The sequence below is a fragment of the Theropithecus gelada genome, chromosome 2 (genome assembly GCF_003255815.1).
Source record: "Theropithecus gelada isolate Dixy chromosome 2, Tgel_1.0, whole genome shotgun sequence".
Classification (NCBI taxonomy): Eukaryota; Metazoa; Chordata; class Mammalia; order Primates; family Cercopithecidae; genus Theropithecus; species Theropithecus gelada.
Window position 1 is genome coordinate 65,834,381 of NC_037669.1, and position 24,076 is coordinate 65,858,456.

General features: G+C 36.0%; 1 protein-coding gene across 2 annotated transcripts in view; it reads left to right on the top strand.

Moving 5' to 3' along the window:
* CNTN3 (contactin 3) overlaps positions 1 to 23,612 on the top strand; it is a 339,179-nt gene extending 315,567 nt beyond the window's left edge. For both annotated transcript variants that reach the window (XM_025377841.1, XM_025377842.1), the window contains 3 exons: positions 18,748 to 18,860; positions 19,477 to 19,645; positions 21,635 to 23,612. In XM_025377841.1, the coding sequence (XP_025233626.1) occupies positions 18,748 to 18,860; positions 19,477 to 19,645; positions 21,635 to 21,735 (383 nt within the window). In that variant the 3' untranslated portion in view covers positions 21,736 to 23,612. The remainder of the gene's footprint in view (positions 1 to 18,747; positions 18,861 to 19,476; positions 19,646 to 21,634) is intronic.
* Positions 23,613 to 24,076: the final 464 nt, after the last annotated feature.

A 24,076-nucleotide genomic window follows, 5' to 3' on the forward strand; every position in this document is an offset into this window, starting at 1 on the left:
CAAAACCCTTAAAAAAAAAAAAAAAAAAAAAAAAAAAAAAGCCTAACTCCAAAACCTTAAAACTCAGAGCCACACATACCCTTGTCTTCATGATATCCTTAAATCTTTAGGTAGAGACTCCCTGTGAAAATGAATATGCACCTTTTGAAAAAATCTTAATGTGGGGTGTTAGGTTAAATCTATCCCCTTTTCTTTTAAAATATGGTAAGCTTAGTTGGGTTTACATTCATGTATTTTTAGTTTCCCAAAGTTTGAGGATTTCTGATAAGCATGAATAAGTTAAAATTAATGCCGAAGAATCAGGAGTGATTTTTCCTTCTTTACCTTTCTTTTCTACATCATTCAAAAAATGGCAATGTACATTAAATGGTTATCAGCAGAAGATGATGGTCCTGTGAATGTGTTGATACTCTGACAAATCTAACCAGAGTTGTCAGTGTTGCCTTCAAAGCTGAGTTTTTGTTAGCTGTGTATTCACAGGTAAATTTGCCAGCTGCAATCATGAGTTACAATTATATTAGTCTACAAGAAAGTCAGTGATTTACAATTTGGGAATGTTCCACACGTATTTCAGTTAATCTAATAGCATAGTATACATTTCAGCATTGTGTTTTATTGTTTTATTGGTGCTTACTCACAATGCAAATGTTTGAGTTGCTGTTGTCATTGCCCTCATCATAGCTAATAGTGATTGAAAACATTGTGTCCCAAGTAATTTATGCTCATTCCCACATTTAATCCTCATAACTACTCCCAAGCAGTAGGTGCCATTATTATCTCTATTTTAAAGGTGATAGAAGTATGGTTTGAAGGGATTAGGTGACTTATGCGCAGTAATACCATACTTTTACTTGCAGAAAATTGTTTTCTTAATTTATTTTCAAATTTCTTTAATTGAATAAAAATGTTTGCTTAACTAACTTTATGTAAGAATGAGACAATTTTTATGCTTGGTTGCTAATTTCATTGATGCATTTCTGTTTCCATATATCATTTCCAATTTTTTTGAAAACATACATTTTTTGTCTACAATTGCAAAGAACTCCAATAATATAAAATTGAATATGATTGACTAGCATTTTTAGGCTAACTTAAAGTAATGTAAGACATAATTCTACTACTTTAGATGTTAATTAACCAGTGTAAATTTGATTAGAGAAGTTTGTATGTTTATCTTCTTTGTATTAGCTATAGAAAAACAGTGTGGCTAACAATTGGCTAGTACAGTGACAATTGCAGAGCACAAGTTTAGCGACAAACCCTTTGAATTTCTATAGCAAGACCCATTTGTAAGCAACCGACTAATGTAACATTTAACATGATCCTTATCTGATTATTAGAGGAAGTCTAATCTACCTGTTTGTCATACCACTTGGTTGCTGTTAGATCAAAGAGCACATGGGTTTGGAAATACAGAAACAAAAAATTGTGTATTTACAACTCTTTACTAAATATGTTTGGTTTTCTCAACAATTCCTACTGAATTAATATGGTCTAAATATACATCATTATTTATATATTCCAAATACAGCATCAATCAAAAATTCTGATTGCAAAAATATATGCAAACAAGTTTATCTGGCTCTTTTCTCTGACTTAATAATTGATGTGATTACTTGCTAGGAAATTATGATTGTAAAAGACAGTGTAACACCATGGTGGAATCAGTGAAGAACTTAGTGGATTAGTAAGACAGAAGGAAGAGACTGATTAGAAATCAATAGGAATGTCATGATAATGTACAATGAATGAATGAAAAATTTTAAAAGAAGCAAAATCCCTTTATAGTTTAGAGATGGCATATAAATGCCCAATCCAAAGTAGAAATTTGCACATAACAGTGATGCCGATAATTCTGGTTGAAACTTACTGAGCAATTTCCAGTGATGGTTCTAAGTCATTTTCATGTATTGATTCTTAATTCCCACAGCAATATCATGACTTGAAGGTATTAGTATGCTTACTTTAGAGAGGAGGAAGCTGAGGCATATTGAGGTTATATAACTGTACTGAGATTGCAGAGTAAGTAACAGGATGGGCATCCAAATCCACAGTCTTAGCTACTATGGTATCCTCTCTTTCAGCCATATTGTTAGAATTTCATCACTTGTTTAATACCTTTATTTATTGTGATTTTGCTCTATGCTTAGGATATGGGTAAGATGATCACAGGTTGTCATGGCTTCTCTGCTCATGGAGCTTTAGTTTCATGGGAATTCCAGCAACTGAATGAAATCTCTCAAAAACAATGCTCTGCTGTTACCACAATTCAACTAGAGTCTTTAGGTTCATCTGTAGATGTTATTAAGGGCAATTTCCTACGTTGGGTGGGAAATTCACATAGATGATTAAAATCCCCAATCATCTTAAAATGGCATATAAAGAACGTATGTTAATTTTTACATTTTATGTTAATAATTTTTAAATATGTACCAAAATTACAAGTAAAACAGAATCTCTTAGAGCCATTAATAGTATTGTTACTGGTAGCTCTAAATAGTCTTCTTGAGCTTTGACATGGTTGAAGTGCAAATCCTATTTAAAATTTTGATAAGGCTCTTGTGATTATCACTATGAAGAGAATTACTCATCTGCCTTGGCATAAAGAGCAAAAATAACATTTTTGATTACCTGCTTGCTATCTCTCTTCCTCTATGGATTCTAAACTTTACAGGGAAAGAGTCCTTCTGTGTCTTATTTACCCAGCCACTGTGCCCAGCACAAACCCAGCACATGGGAACAGCATATTAAATGTTGAATAGATGAATGAAACCTAAAGAAGCAAGCCAAACCTCAAGTACTATTATTAATCAAATGTTCTTCCTCTTGACTGCACACTGCGAATTCAAGACACGCTACAGTTCTTTACCATCTCACTTAAAATGTGCAAGTTTCATGTACTCATCATTATGGAATTTTGTATGCGAGGCTTTAAATCAGTACAGTTTTTAGATGATATTTCTGATTAATGTAAAATAACACAAGGATTCTCAAGTACTGTAGCTTCCATTAAACACTTAATTTTTTGATATCCAAATACTTGAGTTTTTTAAAAGCATTTTTAAGTTAAACACTAATTAGTCTCTTTAAGTAATCTAAGATGGGTTTCTGTCACTTACCACTGAAAGAGAGCAAACTCTTAACAGCATCTTTCATCTCAAGGGACTGATGAAGAAAATCTGCAGATGGCTTAAAAATGATAAGTTGCATTAGTTTCTAAAAAGAAACATTGAGAATTTTATGTTCAGAGTTTGCAAGAGATAATCTGTAGGATGAATATTCTGCTTTGTATAATCAAACAAGTCAAGTGGTAATTCTGACATTCAGTATGAATGGATCCAGACACTCAAACAACTTCCACCAGAATCATGTAATAAGATCTCAAATTTAATAAAACTGAATTGTTGGTTCTCCTTCCAACCCATTTAAATCCTCTCTCTTCTGTGATAGTCCCATTTCCATAAATTCCACTCCAATGTTTCAGTTTCTCAAGCCAAAAATCTTAGAGTCACCCTCGAGTCATTTTCTCTCATACCCTACACTAGATCCAGAATCTTACTTCTACATTTATCAAGAATTTACCACTTCTGGCCAGGCATGGGGGCTCATTCTTGTAATACCAACACTTTGGGAGGCCAAAGTGGTATGATTGCTTGAGCCCCGGAGTTCAAGACCAGCCTGGGCAACAGAATAACACTGTCTCACTATACTGAGACAGAGAAAAATATAAGAAAATTAACCGGGTGTGGTGGTGTGTGCCTGTACTCCCAGCTACTCGGGAGGCTGAGGTGGGAGGATTGCTTGAGCTTAGGAGATCCATCAGAGCTGCAGTGAACCATAATTGTGCCACTGCACTTCAGTGTGGGCAACAGAGTAAAACCCTGTCTCAAAAAAAATAATAAAAATAAAAAATGGGATATACCACATCTTACACTGCTGCCACACCAGGGTAAGCTGCCTCCAACTCTCTCCTGTAGATCAGGGCAATGGCTTCTTACTGTTCATCCTGTTTCTGCCTTTGCCTTGACATCCTGATAATGTCACTTACCTGTTCATGACCTTTTTGTCACTTCCCATCCCACTTCAGGTAAATGCTAAATCCTTAAAATGTCCAACGAGGGCTTATACAGTCCACTCCCCAATCTCTGCTAACTCATTTCCTATTCTTTTCCACCTTGCTCCTTCCACTTTACTTTAGGACCTCTGCATGTACTGTTTCCTGTATCTCAAAAGCTCTTCCTACAGATACCCCCATAATGCACTCCCCCGTCTCTTCCAGGTCGTCACTCAGATATCACCTGGGTGCCACCTGACTGCAGCTCCACCTTTCCTGATGCATACCCTCGTCTCCTTCCCTGCTTTATCCTTGTGCCTAGCCTCAGAGCCACCACATGTACTATATCTCATGGCTACTCACTTCATCATTGTGTCCCCAGGACATCGTTGTGTCCTGCCTTAGCCAGAGTGTCAGCACCTTCAGAACAGAGCTATGGCCTGGTTTGATCATTGCTCTGTTGCCAGAGCTCTGCTCCAGTGTTTAAGTAATCATAGTCAGTAGTCAGTGCCCAGTAAGTATTTGTTGAACAATGACTCTCTCCATCACTGTCTCTGCTCTATGGCAGCATCACTCTAACCAAGTTATCTCTTCGTGGTAGAAAGATTGCCACCAGCACCTCAAGAGGACTGTTGTCTTTCGGCCAATCACACTGGGAAAGGTGGGCAGCTTCTTTCTGATTATTCTACCCAGAGCTAAGTAGGCTTCTCATTGATTCATCTTGGGTAAACAACCAATTGTTATTTCCAGTTGTGAGAAAAACTGGACCAGCCTGGCCTGGAACACACGCCCAGACTCCCCTGGAACAAGGGGATTCTATATTTTTATACCTTTGCTAATTATTATGTGTGAGTCTACTTGGGGAAATAGAAGAATGCCAAACGATACAGTCACTTTTGCATTTGAGTCTTTGCTTTTCCAAATGAAATGCTCATTCATGTAAGTGGAGCCAAAATCAGTTACCTGAATTTAAGGAAATCAAGTAGGTGTGCCCTTTTTTTTTTATTATTATACTTTAAGTTCTAGGGTACATGTGCATAACGTGCAGGTTTGTTACATATGTATACTTGTGCCATGTTGCTGTGCTGCACCCATCAACTCGTCAGCACCCATCAACTCGTCATTTACATCATGTATAACTCGCGATTCCTCAAGGATCTAGAACTAGATGTACCATATGACCCAGCCATCCCATTACTGGGTATATACCCAGAGGATTATAAATCATGCTGCTATAAAGACACATGCACACGTATGTTTATTGTGGCACTATTCACAATAGCAAAGACTTGGAATCAACCCAAATGTCCATCAGTGACAGACTGGATTAAGAAAATGTGGCACATATACACCATGGAATACTATGCAGCCATAAAAAAGGATGAGTTTGTGTCCTTTGTAGGGACATGGATGCAGCTGGAAACCATCATACTTAGCCTTTTTTTTTTAATTCAACTTTTTCTAATGTGTATTTTAATTTTTGTGGGTACATTGTAGGTGTGTATATTTATGGACCACATGAGATCTTTTGATATAGATATGCAATGTGAAATAAGCACATCAGGAAGAATGGAGTATCCATTCCCTCAAACATTTAGCTGTTGAATTGCAAACAATATAATTATACTCTTTAAGTTATAGAAAAATGTACAGTTATTATTGACTATAGTCACCGTTATGCTATCAAATAGTAGGTCTTATTCATTCTATGTTTTGTCCCCATTAATCTCCACTTATTCCCCTCACCCCAAACCCCTCACTACCCTTCCCAGCCCCTGGTAATCATCCTTCTACTCTCTATGTCCATGAGTTCAATTGTTGTGACTTTTATTTTATTATTTTTCCATAGGTTAGTGGAGTACAGGTGGTTTTTAGTTATATGAGTTTTTTAGTGGTGATTTGTGAGATTTTGGTGCACCCATTACCCAATCAGTATACACGGCACCCTATTTGTAGTCTTCTGTCCCTTGCCACCCTCCCAACCTGCCCCTCAAGTCCCAAAAGTCCATTGTATCATTCTTATGCCTTTGCATCCTCATAGCTTAGCTACCACATATCAGTGAGAACATATGATGTTTGGTTTTCCATTCCTGAGTTACTTCATTTAGAATAATAGTCTACAGTCTCATCCAGGTCACTGTGAATGCTATTAATTTATTCCTTTTTATAGCTGAGTAATATTCCATATATATATATGATGGATATATATATGACATATATATGACATATATGAGACACATATATGACACATATATATATGATGGAATATATATATATATATATATAAGTTTCTTTATCCACTCGTTGATTGATGGACATTTGGGTTGATTCCACAATTTTACAAGTGTGAATTGTGCTGCTATAAACATGCATGTGCAAGTATCTTTTTCGTATAATGACTTTTTTCCCTCTGGGTAGATACCCAGTAGTGGGATTGCTGGATCAAATAGTAGTTCTACTTTTATTCATTAAGGAATCTCCACACTGTTTTTCTCCATGCTGTTTTCCACGGTGGTTGTACTAGTTTGCATTTCCACCAGCAGTGTAGAAGTGTTCCCTGAGCACTGCATCCACACCAACATGTACTGTTTTTTTATTTTTATTGATGGCCATTCTTGCAGGAGTAAGGTGATATTGCATTGTGGTTTTGATTTGCATTCTCTGTCATTAGTGGTGTTGACCATTTTTTCATATGTTTGTTGGCCATTTGTATGTTTTCTTTAGAGAATTGTCTGTTCATGTCCTTCACCCACTTTTGTATGGGATTTTTTGTTGTTTTTTTTTTTTCCTGCTGATTTGAGTTCATTGTAGATTCTGGATATTAGTCCTTTGTCAGATGAATAAATTGTGAAGATTTTCTCCTACTCTTTAGGTTTTCTGTTTACTCTGCTGACTGTTGCTTTTGCCATACAAAAGCTCTTTAGTTTAATTAAGTTCCAGCTATTTATCTTTGTTTTTATTGCATTTGTTTTGGGTTCTTGGTCATGAAATTCTTGCCTAAGCTAATGTCTACAAGGTTTTTTCCAATATTATCTTCTAGAATGTTTGTAGTTGCAGGTATTAGATTTAAGTTCTTAATCCATCTTGAGTTGATTTTTGTATAAGGTGAGAGATAAGGATCCAGTTTCATTCTCCTACATGTGGCTAGCCAAATACCAGCACCATTTGTGGAAAAGGGGGTCCTTTCCCCACTTTATGTTTTTGTTTCCTTTGTCAAAGATCAGTTGGCTGTAAGTATTTGGGTTTACTTCTGGATTGTCTATTCTGCTCCATTGTTCTATGTGCCTATTTTTGTACCAGTACCATGCTGTTTTGGTAACTATGGCCTTATAGTATAATTTGAAATCAGGTAATGTGATGCCTCTAGATTTGTTCTTTCTGCTTAGTCTTGCCTGTGGGCTCTTTTTTGACTCTATATGAATTTTAGCATTGTTTTTTATAATCCGGTGAAGAATATGGTGGTATTTTGATGGGAATTGCATTGAATTTGTAGATTGCTTTTAGCAGTATGATCATTTTCACAATATTCTACCCATCCATGAGCATGGGATGTGTTTCCATTTGTTTGTGTCTTCTATGATTTCTTGCAGCAGTGTTTTGTAGTTTTCCTTGTAGAGGTCTTTCATCTCCTGGTTAGGTATATTCATAAGTGGGTTTTGTTTTTGTTTTTGTTTTTGTTTTTTTTTGGCAACTATTGTAAAAGGGGTTGAGTTCTTGATTTGATTCTCTGCTTGGTCGCTGTTGGTGTTTAAAAGAACTACTGATTCATGTACCTTATTCTTGTATCTGGAAACTTTGCTGAATTATTTTATCAGTTCTAGGAGTTTTCTGGAGGATTCTTTAGGGTTTTTGAGGTAAACAATCATATCATCAGCAAACAGTGACAGTTTGACTTCCTCTTTACTGATTTGGATGCCCTTTATTTCTTTTTCTTCTCTGATTGCTCTGGCTAGGACTTCCAGTACTCAGCTGAAGAGGAGTGGTGAGAGTAGACATCCTTATCTTCTTCCAGTTCTCAGAGGGAATACTTTCAACTTTTCCCTATTCAGTATAATTTGGCTGTGGGTTTGTCATAGATGGCTTTTATTACATTGACGTATGTCCCTTGTATGCTGATTTTGCTGGAGTTTTAATCATAAAGGGATGCTGGATTTTGTTGAACGCTTTTTCTGTATCTATTGAGATAATCGTGATTTTTGTTTTTATTTCTGTTTATGTGGTGTATCACATTTATTGACTTGTGTATTTTAAAACATCCCTGCATCCCTGATGTGAAATCTCCTTGATTATGGTGGGTTATCTTTTTGTTATGTTGTTGGATTCAGTTAGCTAGTATTTTGTTAAGGATTTTAGCATCTATTTTCATCAGGGATATCAGTCTGTAGTTTTCTTGTTTGGTTATGTCTTTTCCTGGTGTTGGTATTAGGGTGATGCTGGCTTCATAGAATGAATTAGGGAGGGTTCACTCTTTATCTTGCTGAATAGTGTAAACCAGATTGGTTCTAATTCTTCTTTGAATGTCTGGTAGAATTCTGCTGTGAATCCTTCTACTCCTGAACTTTTTTAGTTGGTAATTATTTAATTACCATTTCAGTCTTGCTGCTTGTTATTGGTCTGTTCAGGGTATCTAATTCTTCCTGATTTAAGCTAAGAGGGTTGTATCTTTCCAGGAATTTACCCATCTCTTCTAGGTTTTCTAGTTTATGTGAGTAAAGGTGTTCCTAGTTGTCTTGAATGATCTTTTGTATTTCTGTGGTGTCAGTTATAATATCTCCCATATCATTTCTTAGTGAGGTTATTTGGATTTCTCTCTTCTTTTTCTTAGTTAATCTTGCCAGTGGTCTATCAATTTTATTTATCTTTTTGAAGAACCAGATTTTGTTTCATTAATCTTTTGTATTTTTTTGTTGTTTAAATTTCATTTAGTTCTGCTCTGATCTTGGTTATTTCCTGTCCTCTGCTAGGTTTGGGTTTGTTCTTGTTTCTCTAGTTCCTTTAGGTGTGACCTTAGATTGTCAGTTTGTGCTCTTTCAGTCTTTTTTATGTAGGTTTTTAGAGCAATGAACTTTTTTGTTAGCACTGTCTTTGCTGTATCCCAGAGGTTTTGATAGGTTGTGTCTGTATTGTTGTTCAATTTGAAGAATTTTTTAAATTTCCATCTTGATTTCGTTTTTGACCCAATGATCACTCAGGAGCAGGTTACTTTTCATGTATTTATATGGGTTTAAAAGTTTCTTTTGGAGTTGATTTCCAGTTTTATTCCACTATGGTCTGGGAGAGTGCTTGATATAATTTCAATTTTTTTAAAACTTATCGAAGCTCATTTCATGGTATATCATTTGGTCTATCTTGGAGAAAGTTCCTTTCACTGTTGAATAGTATGTGTATTCTGTGGTTGTTGGATGGAATGTTCTGTATATATCTGTTAAGTCCGTTTGTTCCAAGGTATAGTTTAAAACAATTGTTTCTTTGTTAACTTTATGTCTTGATGAGTATCTAGTGCTGTCAGTGGAATATTGAAGTCCCCCACTATTATTGTCCATCTATCTCATTTCTTAGGTCTATTAGTAATTGTTCTATAAATTTGGGAGCTCCAGTATTAGGTGCATATATGTTTAGGATTGTGATATTTTCCTGTTGGACAAGGCCTTTTACCATTATATAATGTCCCTCTTTATCTTTTTAACTGCAGTTTCATAAAAGTTTCTTTTGTTTGATATAAAAGTAGCTACTCCTGCTCGCTTTTCATGTCTATTTGCATGAAATACCTTTTCCTACTTTAAGTTTTTATGTGAGTCCTTATGTGTTAGGTGAGTCTCTTGAAGACAGCACATACTTGTTTGGTGAGTTCTTACCCATTCTGCAGTTCTGTATCATTTAAGTGTAGCATTTAGGCCATTTACATTCAATGTTAGTATTGAGGTGTGAGGTACCATTCCATTCATTGTGCTATCTGTTGCCTGTGTACCTTGGTTTTTGGGTTTTGGTTTTTATGTTTTAAATTGTATTTTTGTTTTATAGTCCTTTGCTATTTATGCTTTAAAAGAGGTTCTGTTTTGATGTGTTTCCAGGATTTGCTTCAAGATTTAGAGGTCCTCTTTAGCAGTTCTTGTAGTGGCGATTTGGTAGTGGAGAATTCTCTCAGCATTTGTTTGTCTGAAAAAAGACTGTATCTTTCTTTCATATGATGCTTAGTTTTGCTGGATACAAAATTATTGGCTGATCATTGTTTTGTTTGAGGAGGCTGAAGATTGGGCCACAGTCCCTTCTAGCTTGTAGGGTTTCTGCTAAGAAATCTGCTGTTAATCTGATAGGTTTTCATTTATAGGTTACCTGGTGCTTTTGTCTTACAGCTCTTAAGATTCTTTCCTTCCTCTTAACTTTAGATAACCTGATGACAATGTGCCTAGGCAATGATCTTTTTATGATGAATTTTTCAGGTGTTGTTTCTGCTTCTTGTATTTGGATGTCTATGTCTCTTGCAAGGCTGGGGAAGTTTTCCTTGATTATTCCCCCAAATATGTTTTCCAAACTTTTAGATTTCTATTCCTAGGAATGCTGATTATTCTTAAGTTTGGTTGTTTAACATAATCCCAGACTTCTTGGAGACATTCATATTTTCTTATTCTTTTTTCTTTGTGCTTGTTGGATTGGGTTAATTTGAGGACCTTGTCTTCAAGCTCTGAATTTCTTTCTTATACTTGTTCAATCCTATTGCTGAGACTTCCCAGAGCATTTTGCATTTCTATACATGTGTCCAGTGTTTCTGGAAGTTTTCATTTTTTGTATTTATGCTCTGTATTTCATTGAGTATTTCTTCCTTCACTTCTTGTATCATTTTTTGGATTTCCTTGCATTGGGCTTCACTTTTCTCTGGTGCCTCCCTGATTCACTTAATAACTAACCTCCTGAATTATTTTTCTGGTAAATTGGGGATTTCTTCTTTGTTTGGATCCATTGCTGGTGAGCTAGTGTGATTTTTGGGGGGTGTTAAAGAGCCTTGTTTTGTCATATTACCAGAGTTGGTTTTCTGGTTCCTTCTCATTTGGGTAGCCTCTGTCGGAGGGAAGGTCTAGGGCTGAAGGCTGTTGTTCAGATTCTTTTGTCCCACGGTGTGTTCCCTTGGTAGTACTCTCCCCCTTCTCCTATGGATGTGACTTTCTGAGAGCCAACCTGTAGTGATTATTATCTCTCTTCTGGGTCTAGTCACCCAACATGTCTACCAGGCTCGGGCTTATACTGGGGTTTGTCTGCACAGAGTCCTGTGATGTAAACTGTCTATGAGTTTCTCAGCCATGGATACCAGCACCTGTTCCAGTGGAGGTGGCAGGGCTGTGAAATGGACTCTGTAAGGCTCTTAGCTTTGGTGGTTTAATGCTCTATTTTTGTGCTGGTTGGCCTCCTGCTGGGAGGTGGTGCTTTCCAGAGAGCATCAGCTGTGGCAGTATGGAGAGGAACAGTTGGTGGGCTGGGGCCTAGACCTCCCAAGAGTATATGCCCTTTGTGTTCAGCTACCAGGGTGGGTAGGGAAGGACCATGAGGTGGGGGCAGGACTAGGTGTGTCTGACCTCAGACTCTCCTTGGGCAGGTCTTGCTGTAGCTGCTGTGGGGATAGGGGTGAGGCTCCCAGGTCAATGGAGTTATGTACCGAGGAGGATTATGGATGCCTCTGCAGAGTCACACAGGTTGTCAGAGAAATGAAGGAAAGCCAGCAGTCACAGGCCTCACCTAGCTCCCACGCAATCCGAAGAGCCAGTCTCACTCCCACCATACCCCCACTGACAGCAAACAAGTCTATTTCCAGGCAGTGGGCAGGCAGGGCTGAGAAGTTTCCCCAGGCTACCCACCTCCCAGCTGGGAAAGAAAAGGGCTCTAATTCTTCCCCCACCTGTCAAGTCTGCATGCCAGATTTACTGCCTCCCCCAAGTTCTAGCCAGGAGGCTTCTCAAGCAGTTCAAATTGTTACAAAGTTGAACTGGAGGTTTCCTTCTCGTTGTGGTGTTTTCCTCGTGCCTCTGGTCACCCTCCTGAAGGATCCCCGTGATGCCAGGCAGGAGTGGCTTGCTTGGGGACCCGTGAACTCACAGGGCCTTTCCCGCTGCTTCTTCTACCCCTGTATTTCACTCAGCTGCTAAATTGACTCAGCTTTCAGCTCCAGGTAAGGTCGGAATCTTCTCCCATAAACTAGACCTTCAGTTTCCCCAGTAGGGGTGTGTGTTTGGGGGTGGAGGACCTCCCTTTCCCACTTCCACAGTTTGAGCACTCACAATATTTGGGGTGTCTCCTGGGTCTTGCAGAAGCAATCCACCTCCTTCAGAGGGTCTGTGGGTCCTCTTGGGTTTCCTGTTTTATTCCTGCAGTAGTTCTGGAGCGAAAATTCCACAGTGCAAGCCTCCACACGCTGCTCTGTCCATCCGAGTCGGAGCTGCAGTCTACTCCTGCCTCCCATTTGCCATGATCTGTTCCAAGTAGGTGTGTCTTGGGGAAGTGAAAGGGAAATGTGAATAAGGCAAGCACTGAAAGAATGAGTCTGAATATTTCAGAAGGTTTTTATTAAATGACTATTCCTACCTCAAACACAGAATTTGGAAGTTCTAAAATTTTATATATATATGACTTAATTGTATAATTGTCCAGTCTAGGTTTTGGCTCAGGATACATATTATTGCAAAATTTCCCAAATTTCATATGTGATCCACCTATTTTGCCAATTTTTCCCAACCTTTTCTATTAATATATACCTACTATTTTTTTTCTTAAAAATTGACCTTCTATTTTTACTTAGATAAATTTTGAAAAATGGAAACTAGCTTTTTATCTGAGAAATGGAGAACCAGTATCATTACCATAAATAGATGTTAACCAAATAATAAGTTTAATAATAGTAAGTACAGTGAAAACTAGACCACCCTCCTTTTTAAATACTAGGAACATATTCTTGCCTATAGAATTCTCCAGACCTGTTCCCTCTTTGTGATGTTAGTATAGAGGGGATATTAAAGACCTTCTAGCCCCCAAATCTAACTTTCTCTTCAAGCCATGGGAAGATTAAAAGCAAATTTTCCTGCAGGTGACTGAATGCTATTTGTTGACTTTTCTGTGCATGACATCCCACAGTGCATGTGAAGTAATCATGTTTGTATATGATACACCACAAATCACACATATGAGGGAACACAAGCCTATTAATGTGCATTCCTCAGATTTAGTGCATGTGACCTAATCATATTTGTATATGATATACCACACATCACACATGTGATGGAATACAAGCCAATTAATGTACATTCCTCAGATTTAGGAGGTTTTTTTCCCCCTGTCTATGGGCTTCAGCAAAGTCATTTCTGGTTTTGTAAACTCTGAAGAAACATAACAGTATAATATTGAACTTTACTAGTGTTCAACCAGGAAGCTTCTACTAATAAAGAATCAGGAGAAACTCTGACTAAATGTGTAAAACTTATGAACTTTATTTTGTAAGAGCTTTGGCACTTTTTTGAAAATCTGCCCCACTTGCCTGTGAATCATCTAGACCAAGATTATCCAACCCACAGCCAGTGAGCCACATGTGGCTCAGGACAGCTTTGAATGCAGCCCAACACCCATCCGTAAACTTTCTTAAAACATTATCAGATTATTTTGCGATTCTTTTTTAAGCTCATCAGCTATCGTTAGTGTTAGTGCATTTTATGAGCAGCCCAAAACAATTGTTCTTCTTCCATTGTGGCCCAGGGAAGCCAAAAGATTGGACACCCCTGCTCTAGACAATTGTAAATGTTCTCCTTATAGTTTATAATCTCACATATTTTTATTATCCAAAGGAGAACTTTTGATCAAGGAAATTCCCAGACATTGAAAGCCAAAAATCAAAGAAAGACCTACCGTGGTATTCTAGGTTGGGTTTCAGATGAGTTAAAAAGTAGATGATTTTTTTGTGTTTTAAAACATGGTGTCAATTTCTTTTGATATGAAATTAGATCCATTTATAAAAGTTTTCAGTGATTCCAAAACAACTGTATCTTATTATTGTGGGGGGGCACATAATTGGCTTTTGCTTTTGATTACATGATTGTTGCACAATGCCACATGTTTAAGCAGCTTAGTTACAAATGTTAATAATCATCTCAAGTGAAGTCTAAGTGCAAAGTGTAACTTCTAGCTACAGTTATAACAACTTTTTATCATGTAAGTCATCTCATTACCATCAGGTGGCCAAGAAAAAGAGTTGAGAAACATACTGAGTTTTGTATAATTAATCACAGCAAACATATGCTCTTAAAATTTCAGATTTTGAAAGTAAATGCCAGCTTCACTGTTACCACTGTGAGACATCACCATTGAAAACTCCAGGCAATAATATTCTTTTTTTTAACAACCTCTACTTTGTATTATATAAAGGAAAACATTTATTGTAGAAAATTTGGGGGAAAAAAATCTATAGAGAAAAAATAAAATTCACTCATAATCCTATCACTCAGAAATACCATGATTAATATCATTTGTCTTTCCTTCCAGACTTCTGTTCTATGAATAGTTTCTCTTATGCAGTGGAGGTTGTGCTGTGTATTTGGTTACCTGTATACTGTATCGTAACTGCCCATGGATGATACTCCATTGTGATGAACACCACAATTTATTTAGCCATTTTTCCTGTGGATAGACATATCTTATATTCCCAGCTTCCCAGCTTCATCTAATCATGGTTATATGATAGTAATCACTTGTTTTCAGGCAAGTATCTGCAGAGTAAGTAAAATCTATGAAGCTGATGTTGAGGAGTCTGAAAATCAGGTGCGCAGAGGATCATGATGGGTGCTTAAGGAACAACAATAATAAAAACGTCTCAAGAGAAAGTTATTTCATTATGTAACACTTAAAATTACTGAAATGATTATGTGTATCCTCTCAATTAGTGTTGTGATTTAAATATAGTGATATATCATCATTTTACTAGGATTAGTTTTGTCCCAGTTTTTTCTAATTTAGCATGCCGCCAACGGTAGAGGTTGACAGGAAAAACCTGTATGATATGAATGTTGACAAATGATTTCCAAAGAATTTCAAAATGTAGACTCCTTACCAGTTTAGGTCCAATAAAATTTGGAACTCAATCATCCTATTCTGGGTTGCACTTCCACACAGGTTCAAATACAAAAAGTAAAATTAGAAGTCCCAGAAGTTACACTATCAACTATCCCCTGCTCATTCCTACTTCATTACTTGACTCCATACCTTTACAAAAGTTCGTTGTGTTGCTTCAGAGCTATCTAAACTACTGGTTAATAGCTATATCAGATTAGGCTAGTCCAGGCTGAGATACCTGAAACCCCCAAACCTCAGTGGCCTAAAAGTATACTTTTTTTTTTCAACTCATACTATATGTTCATCATGAGTGAGATTCAGATCTGATCCATTGTTTCTCCACTCCTGAACCCAGAATGATGGAGGAGCCAATCTCTGGGACATGGCAATCTCATGGCAAAGAGAAAAGAGAGGAAAGCAAACCATATTCTTCAATGACTTTTTTTTTTTTTTTTTTTTTTTTTTTTGAGACAGAGTCTCGCTCTGTTGCCCAGGCTGGAGTGCAGTGGCCAGATCTCAGCTCACTGCAAGCTCCGCCTCCCGGGTTTACGCCATTCTCCTGCCTCAGCCTCCCGGGTAGCTGGGACTACAGGCGCCCGCCACCTCGCCCGGCTAGTTTTTTGTATTTTTTAGTAGAGACGGGGTTTCACCGTGTTAGCCAGGATGGTCTTCAATGACTTTTATAGCTGCCACTTGGGGTGGCCTATTTCCCTTTTATCCACATTCCATTGGTTGAGAGAAGTCCTATGGTGAAGTCCTATATCTATGGGATGCCAATGAGAAGGAGAATTATGCCCGTCTACAGGCAGGGAACCACAAGTCCCATAGCCAAGGCCAACATCAGTGAGAGTTAGGCAGAGAAGCATAATCCTCTCAAGGTGCAGAGGACTTAAACAGACCTGGATTGAATCCACGTAATACTTCTCACTAGTCGTGTATCTTAGCAAGTTTTTTTAAACCTTTCATTGTAGTAAAGTACACATAACATAAAATTTACTGTACTAACCTTTTTAAAACATAGAGTTCAATAGTGTTAGTCTTTTACATTTCTGTGCAATAGATCTCTAGAACCCTTTTCATCTTGCAGAACTGGAACTTTACACTCATTAAGTAATTCTCTATTTCCCCTTCCACCAGCCTCTGGCAACCAGCATTTTATTTTCTATCTCTGTGAATTTTTGACTATTCTGAATATCTCAAATAAATAGAATTATAAATTATTTGTCTTTGGGTGTCTGGCTTATTTCACTTAGCATAATGTCCACAGGATTCATCCATGTTATAACATGTGCCCAAATTTTATGTTTTTAAGGCTGAATAATATTTCCTTATAGGTAAATACCCCATTTTGTTCATCTACCCATCTTTTGAATAATGCTGTCATGAACATGTTTATAGAATCTTTTTAAATTTTAACTCTGGGTCCAGATTACATATGTACAGAAATGGGCTTTATTACAATGCAATATAATGAGGATTAAGTAAATGATATTAAAGCATGTTCTGTAATGCCTAACACATTGTAGATGTGTACTAAGTATTAGTTACTAATAATACCATTTTGAACATGGGTGAAAGTTTATCTGGTCCAAAATTTCCCAAATACTGTTATTCTTACCAGTGGTGGTAAGAGTTGATTTTAAGGTAGTTCACGAACATTATTAAAATTGAAAATTTTTATATTAGGCATTAAATTCATTTATTTTAGAGAGTGCCCAAAAATGTAACTAGCACATCAAGCTAATTATTATGTGAATATTATTGAGATGAAGGTAAAATAGATGTTTAATTTTTCTTAAGCCAAGTTATTTTTTTAAATAGACAAAAATGATACATATGACTATCTGATGTTTAGAAAACAGTAGTATGATTCAAAAAGAACAGAATTCAACCCTATTATTTCTTTTTTTTCTTTTCCTTTTTTTTTTTTCTCTTTTTGTCATTTCAAAAAGTATTCATTTCAAGCTGAACTCATTCAGCCCACCAATTTTGTGACTCATACAAGATAAACCCCAGTGTTGTATTTGCAGTCATTTCTCCCTGAAGGCTGATGTTGGTATAGGTGATTTAACCAAAATTACTCAAACTTTCTGTAACCTCCAAACACACACCTTTTGTTAGAACAAACCATGCTGTGGTATAGCTCAGCTGCATCAAACCAAACCTGTCCTTTTATAGTGCTGTCAGGCCACAGGGAATCACTGGCTTTGGGAAAACGTTCTAAAAATTGTACATTCATATTATTTGAGTAACTAGAATATGGTCATTAGTATTTCAACCCTAAGCAGCTGCTATCATTTTTTGTTGTTATTATCAGAGCATTGCAGCTCAGACAATCTTAGCTGACCTAAACTCATTGTGAATACCCACATCACATAATTTTAAAGGCAACATAGAAATATGTTAAAAGACACAATAAGCAAAAGAAATCCACGGGAATTCAATCTTGTTTGGTATCATTAGACTCATAAATGTATTTGAATTCTTCCTATCTGTAAGTTCAGCTGTATTTCCCCTATGGCATGAGTCAATGATGTTTAGAAATTTCTCCGGATAGCCAACGTTTTATATCATTTTTCCATTACAAATTCAGTTAGCCAAATCACATTCTGTGGTTAAATCTACAAATACAACATATTTCAACACTGGGGGCAATTGTGATGCTGTTGTTGAATGAATAATATTATGTTTGTTGTTGTTATTGACAAGAAACTGATTTTTCCAGTGCCCTGTGCTGCTATTGACAAATGCTATCAGCCATCCCTCAACACCCTCACCCCTTAGCATGAGTTTACAGTCCAGTGTTCATGAAAAGGAACTAAATTATGAATCTAAGTTTAGAAACCGCAGAGAGTTTCATTAATCCTCTAATGGAATTCTCATTAACTTTTTAGCATTTTGCCTTATTTTTCTCAAAAATTGATTTAAGCCTGAAGAACGAAGACTTTAAAATATAGACTCTTGCAATTTTTCATGTGTATAGCTATTACTCCACGGGAATAAATCTAAGTAATTCTTATTTTTGATTGCTTCACATTTTGCCCATCTTATCATATAAGGCTGGCTCCAAAATCATGTACACTTCATTTCATACAACTTTAATCTGTCCATTTGGCAATTTCTTCCAGCCTCTGTATGCGTCAAAATAAGTCCCGCCGCCTTCCTTTCTTGGTTTAGGAACAAGCGGCCCTCTAGTGGTAGATAAAGGAATTTCCTTATCTCCCCTATCAACGTGTTTTCAAGGAGACATAAGCACAATAAGTGTGAAATTCTCTAAAGTATATGATGAGTATGATAAAATGAATTATCTCACACATTAATTGAAATGCCTTTTTTGGAACTTTTATTTTAGATTCAGGGGTACATGTGCAGGTTTGTTACATGAATAAATTACGTGTCATATGGGTTTGGTGCGTGAATGAAATACCTTTCTAAAAAAAAAAGGAAATTTATATACTGTTATTTTTTTCTGATTTCATCTATTACACCAAGCATTACCAAAGGCATCCCATTCTACTTCCACTAGCTTCCTGTAATAGCCATCATCTCCTCTGTGTAAAATATCACTTCTTGTACTTCAATCTGTTTTAATTCTCATTTTGCATTTCAAGCTCCCAGTCAGCCACCAGGAAATGTTGTTTGGAATGCCACAGACACTAAAGTGTTACTTAATTGGGAGCAAGTTAAAGCCATGGAGAATGAGTCAGAAGTAACAGGATACAAAGTAAGTTTTCTCATTTGCAATGCTTCGTTTTCGTAATTTTGGCAGTACTTTTCAAGAGAAGCTAGGTATAAGTGAATTTTTCTATATATTGATATGGTTTATGTAATCTAATTTTGACAAAGATACCAAACTTTCCATAAAATGGGTAATTTTTCAAAATGTCTTCTTAAATATGGTTTCAAGTGAAAGAATTCTGTTCAAGTGGGAATTTTGGACACAATGTTTCCAAATTGTGTGTTAGTTTGCTACTATTGATGCTCCCCTATATACTACTTAAAAATAAATAAATAAAAATATTGGCTGTGATTCCATGGTCAGGCATTCAAGGCCCATACACTATGTCCCTGCCTTATCTGTCCAGCCTCATAACTACACAGCCTAACTGGGCTTTTCCATGGGAGAAGTTCACTCTTCCCAAGCCTCCCTGATTTTGAGAACCTGGTGATTCTGCCATGTGCTAACCTCTAATCCAAGACTTACAATTAGAGTCATGAATGAATCTTACATTCTAGTGGATATAGAAAGACAAAATTCATTAATTTCAGAGTGACAAGTTCTATGAAGAAAACAAAAAGGGGCAATATAACAAGTAAGTGTATTTGTTCATGCATTTTAGGTTTTCTATAGGACTAGCAGTCAAAATAACGTACAAGTGCTAAACACAAATAAAACTTCAGCTGAACTTTTGCTGCCCATTAAAGAGGACTACATTATTGAAGTCAAGGCCACAACAGATGGAGGGGATGGGACCAGTAGTGAACAGATCAGGATTCCACGAATAACCAGTAAGTTCGTTGAAGCCATTTTTTACTTTATTGATATCAGGTTACTCTCCCCCATAGTGAGTCAATCAGTGTCCTTCTGTCCATTCTTTCTTACCAGCAAGCCTTTCATCCAAATGCCGGTAAGGTTTTGGTAGGTGAGACGAGGGCAAGAGGAACCCCTCAAGAGTGGTGCAAAATAGGGAGAAAAAAATGAGGGCATGAAGAAAAGATGTAAAAAAATATTTAGCAAAATTTCCTTTAATTTGATTTATTTCCTCATTCTGAGTTTTACTTAAATTTGCCTTTGGATCTCCTATAAAAGCAGAATTCCCTAATCACTTTTTAAAATCTTTCATAATCTAGTTATTTGCCTCCTACAAATTATAGATAAATCTTATCAATTCTTTAAATAGAATGATTAACATTGTCAAAGTCCTAAACCACTTACCTGTGCCAAACTAAAAGACTCCTTAAAAATTATTCTCCTAGCTTCCAAGGAGGTTCATATTAATTTTTCCTTTCCAAATCCAAGTAAAACCTATTTTACTATGGAAATTACATGTTTAGAGTTGGAAGCAGACTTTGGTATGCATATTTTATCAACTGCCAATGCTAGAATAAATTTTATCCTCACTTTTAAATCCCAGGTCTGGAGTTCTCTGGCCTCAGTTTAGCTATTGTAGAGCCCATTTTGAGTTCATATGCTATTCTATAGTTCTTAGTGACATAAATGACTTTGTTCCCTGTTTCCATTCATTTAGCATGGCCTAGTCTATAGTATTGGGCAATCAGGACTGAAACTTTTGTCTTTAATCTTGGAAAACAAAATGGCAGACATTAGTAACTGAAGAGAAAGGGAAATAGAAAACTTGGAGGAATTTTACCTTTCTGTAAAACCATAAAGACTGCCATACTTAGACTAAAACAAACAAAGCTATACTAAGAAAACAGGAACTACTTATTTCAGAACTAAGTTCTGCAATGTAAAAGTCTACAGAACCCATCTTGGACTACAGAACTCTCTAAAACTGTATGTACTTCAATAGAGCAAAACTAGAAATTAAGTTTATTATTACTGTTAATTTAGATTTTGAAATAATGAATATGTGCTTCTTGTTCCCTGAATGGTGCAAGGCATAGAGTTAGCATTATAATATGGGCAAAGTGGCAATTTTAAAAGAGATAGGTTCTAGGCTTTTGCAGGGACAGATGTTATTTTAGCATTTTAGGGCTGCTGAGTCAAGAGTAGCCTTTTCATCTGACATCTGCTGTCTTGCTGAGCTTGCAAGTGACCACACAGGGCCATCTCTATGAAAATGGAGCTTTTATTTATTGCTTTTTAAAAGATGATGTTTCATATTATGTGTAATAATTTGTCTGGAAATGCATAAAATAGAAACAAGCACAGACTCTTCAAACCCTTACCAATGAAGCATTGTTTAATTAAACCATTGAATTATCTCAAAGTTGTTTGTGATCAAGTATAATTGTTTTCATAATGATTAAGTTGTTTTTCCAATTTCAATTAAAGTTAAATAATAGTAGATGAACAAAGCCTAGAATCATTTAAGAAAACTTAAAACACATTACTGTTTTTATAGTTACTCTTGGCAACTAGTATATGCTGCACTGGTAAATAAAATGAAGGCTAATAACAACTTGTGGTGCCAGCATAGGTTCATGTAGTGATTCGGTTTTAATAGGAGAGGTATTGCTTTAATGTGTGTCTTAGTCCCTTTTGGCTTCTCTAACAAAATTACATAGACAGGTGGCTTATAAACAACAGAAACTTAATTCTTGCAGTTCTGGAGGGGAGTCTGAGAAGCCCAAGGTCAAGTTGCTGGCAGATTCAGTGTCACCTCTCAAAGGCCCTCACCTCCTAATACTCTGACATTGAGGGTTAGGATTTCAACAAAGAATTTGGGGGGAACACCACAAACATCCAGTCTCTAGCACCCTGATTACATATTGTACAATCCTTATTAATGAGCTGTTCATCATCTTTGACAGGTATGGATGCAAGAGGATCCACTTCAGCCATCTCGAATGTTCACCCTATGTCAAGTTATCTGCCTATAGTACTGTTCTTTATTGTATATGCCCTGTGGTGATATTAGCTCCTTTTTATTATTTATTGGAAAGTTATTTCATTACCAAAAATGTGCTTTCATGAAATGCAGTGATTATGCATGTTTTTTTCAACTCTTATTTTTAACTTTCTACTTCATTATAGGTAAATATGAATATAATTAAAAAAACAGTAAATCCTTTTAGGGGAATCTGAAATGCCTTAATATTAACTTGATAAACCAAAGGAATTTACATATTACATACTTCAGACTTTTGATATAAATGTTCTTTAGCTATGAGTTTAAGCACTGCCTATGGATAAAGACTCACACACTCTCACATGTACACACACATGCATGAGAACTTCTTTTTACATTGAAAGACTCTTTCATTTAATTCAAATGCTCTTTTCCCATTATAATAGCATTATTTGGAAGACTTAACCAGTATCAATTTGAAATGCTGATTTAAGTCCCCAAGGATGAAACATACATTTTAAAAATTATCTTGTTGGAGAGGAGTGGCATGTGATTCAAAAGAGCATTGTTGGAAAATGCTACTCTGGGGCTGAGAAGAATGGTGTTTGGTTTGGTATACTGCTAAATGGTTGTAAGACTCTACAAATCACTCTGCTGTCTGTACCTCTCAATTATTCCTCTATAAAATATAGAGATAATAATACCTATCTGATCAGCCTTTGCCCATGAATTAATTTTTAAAAGATAAAGAAGGAAGTATGAAAGTGCTTTGTCACCCCAAATGCAATGGACCCGTGCAAAATATTAGTATGAATTTATTTAATCACATCAAAGTCATGAAGACCAGCCAGATTTTCAAGCTTCATTCTGTTTCATTCAGTTACATTCTAAAATTGTTTCATTCAGTTACATTCTAAAATTCAAATGATCACATTTTTTTGTTTCTCAAAAAAAAAAAGTTTTTTTTTTAAATTAAAAAAGGAATTGTTTCCTTCACAGCTATGAACAAGCTTTCAGGTTTCATTAAAACCAAGAGGAAAAAATCAGGAATGACCTGAATCTCAACCCAAATATTAAACAAAATCCACAAAATCCCTCATTTCAATTTCCAGTTCCATTAAGGGACTCTCTCTTTTTGGATGGCAGAGATGGTTTTTTAATGAAATCCCACCATCTATCTCAGTGAGTCTGGCAGAATTTTTAGTTCCTGAGTTAAATTTGTAATAGAACCAAGGCGATGCTGCTGACTTTGATATGTATGACTCAATCTTTCAATATGTGGTTTTCAAAAAATTGTTGAAGACATGACTTCATAGCAATATATAAAGAATAAATTTAAATCGACAGATTGAGTATTCAACATTGCAAAATCAATTTTTTACCTATTTCCTACCAATTTCACATTTTGCAGGAACGTGTTCATATTTCCAACGATATCAGAATTTGAAAACAGTTCAGATATCAAGAAAGATTAAAAATTAGGGAAATTCTGATATCACCATAAAGCAGTATTTTACATTTAGAGATTACGTTTAAGATAAAGTCATCATACACAAAAAGAATAAATATTTATAACTTTCTCTATAAGGTCCATATATACTGTATATATTGGAACAATCTGAATGACTAGTAGATTTCATATGACCATTGTTATTTCCAGTCAAAAGTAGGGAAACACTTTCTCCAATACTTGTATTTTATGCTACATGTAATGAAGTTGGACCTTTTTATTATTTAGTAATTCCTATATGTTCCTATACTTTTTATTTCCAAGATGACTGCTCTATTGTTTCATGTTGTTTCTAGCAATATATCTCCATGAGATATGTACTTTGTTTCATATTGAAAAGTATAAAATTTATCTTTCAATTCCTGTGTGTGTATCCTATGGTTATCTGTATGTATTATTTTCTATTCTAATAAAATTTATAACAAGCAAATGCGTGCGCAGTATTAACTGTGGTATCGTGAATGCCTACAGGGGGAATAGGAGACTACCATAATAGTTACGCTAAGGCTATCGTTTCTTAAACTTTTCAGCCAACATTTAACTTTTCCATCTTTTAGCAGGATATTTAAAAATATTTTTATGTCCTACTGACTTAGTACAATCAGCAATTTGAGACAATGACCTGTACATTACAGGTGTTTCAGCTGTGGGGAGAAGTTGAAGAACGGGGAAGCAGAAAATTCACCTAATAGAATTATGGTATCTAATTTTGTCTGACTTTATTTGATTACAAATGTCTACTCCCACATTTTTGACAAGTATTTTCTTAAAATTAATATCAATGCATTAAGTTGTTCATAGACTGTCTCATTGGTATCAGTGTTAGAGACTTGCTTTTAAATAATCCTTATGATAGATATCCTAAATATTTCCAACATTTTAGTGGAAGATGTT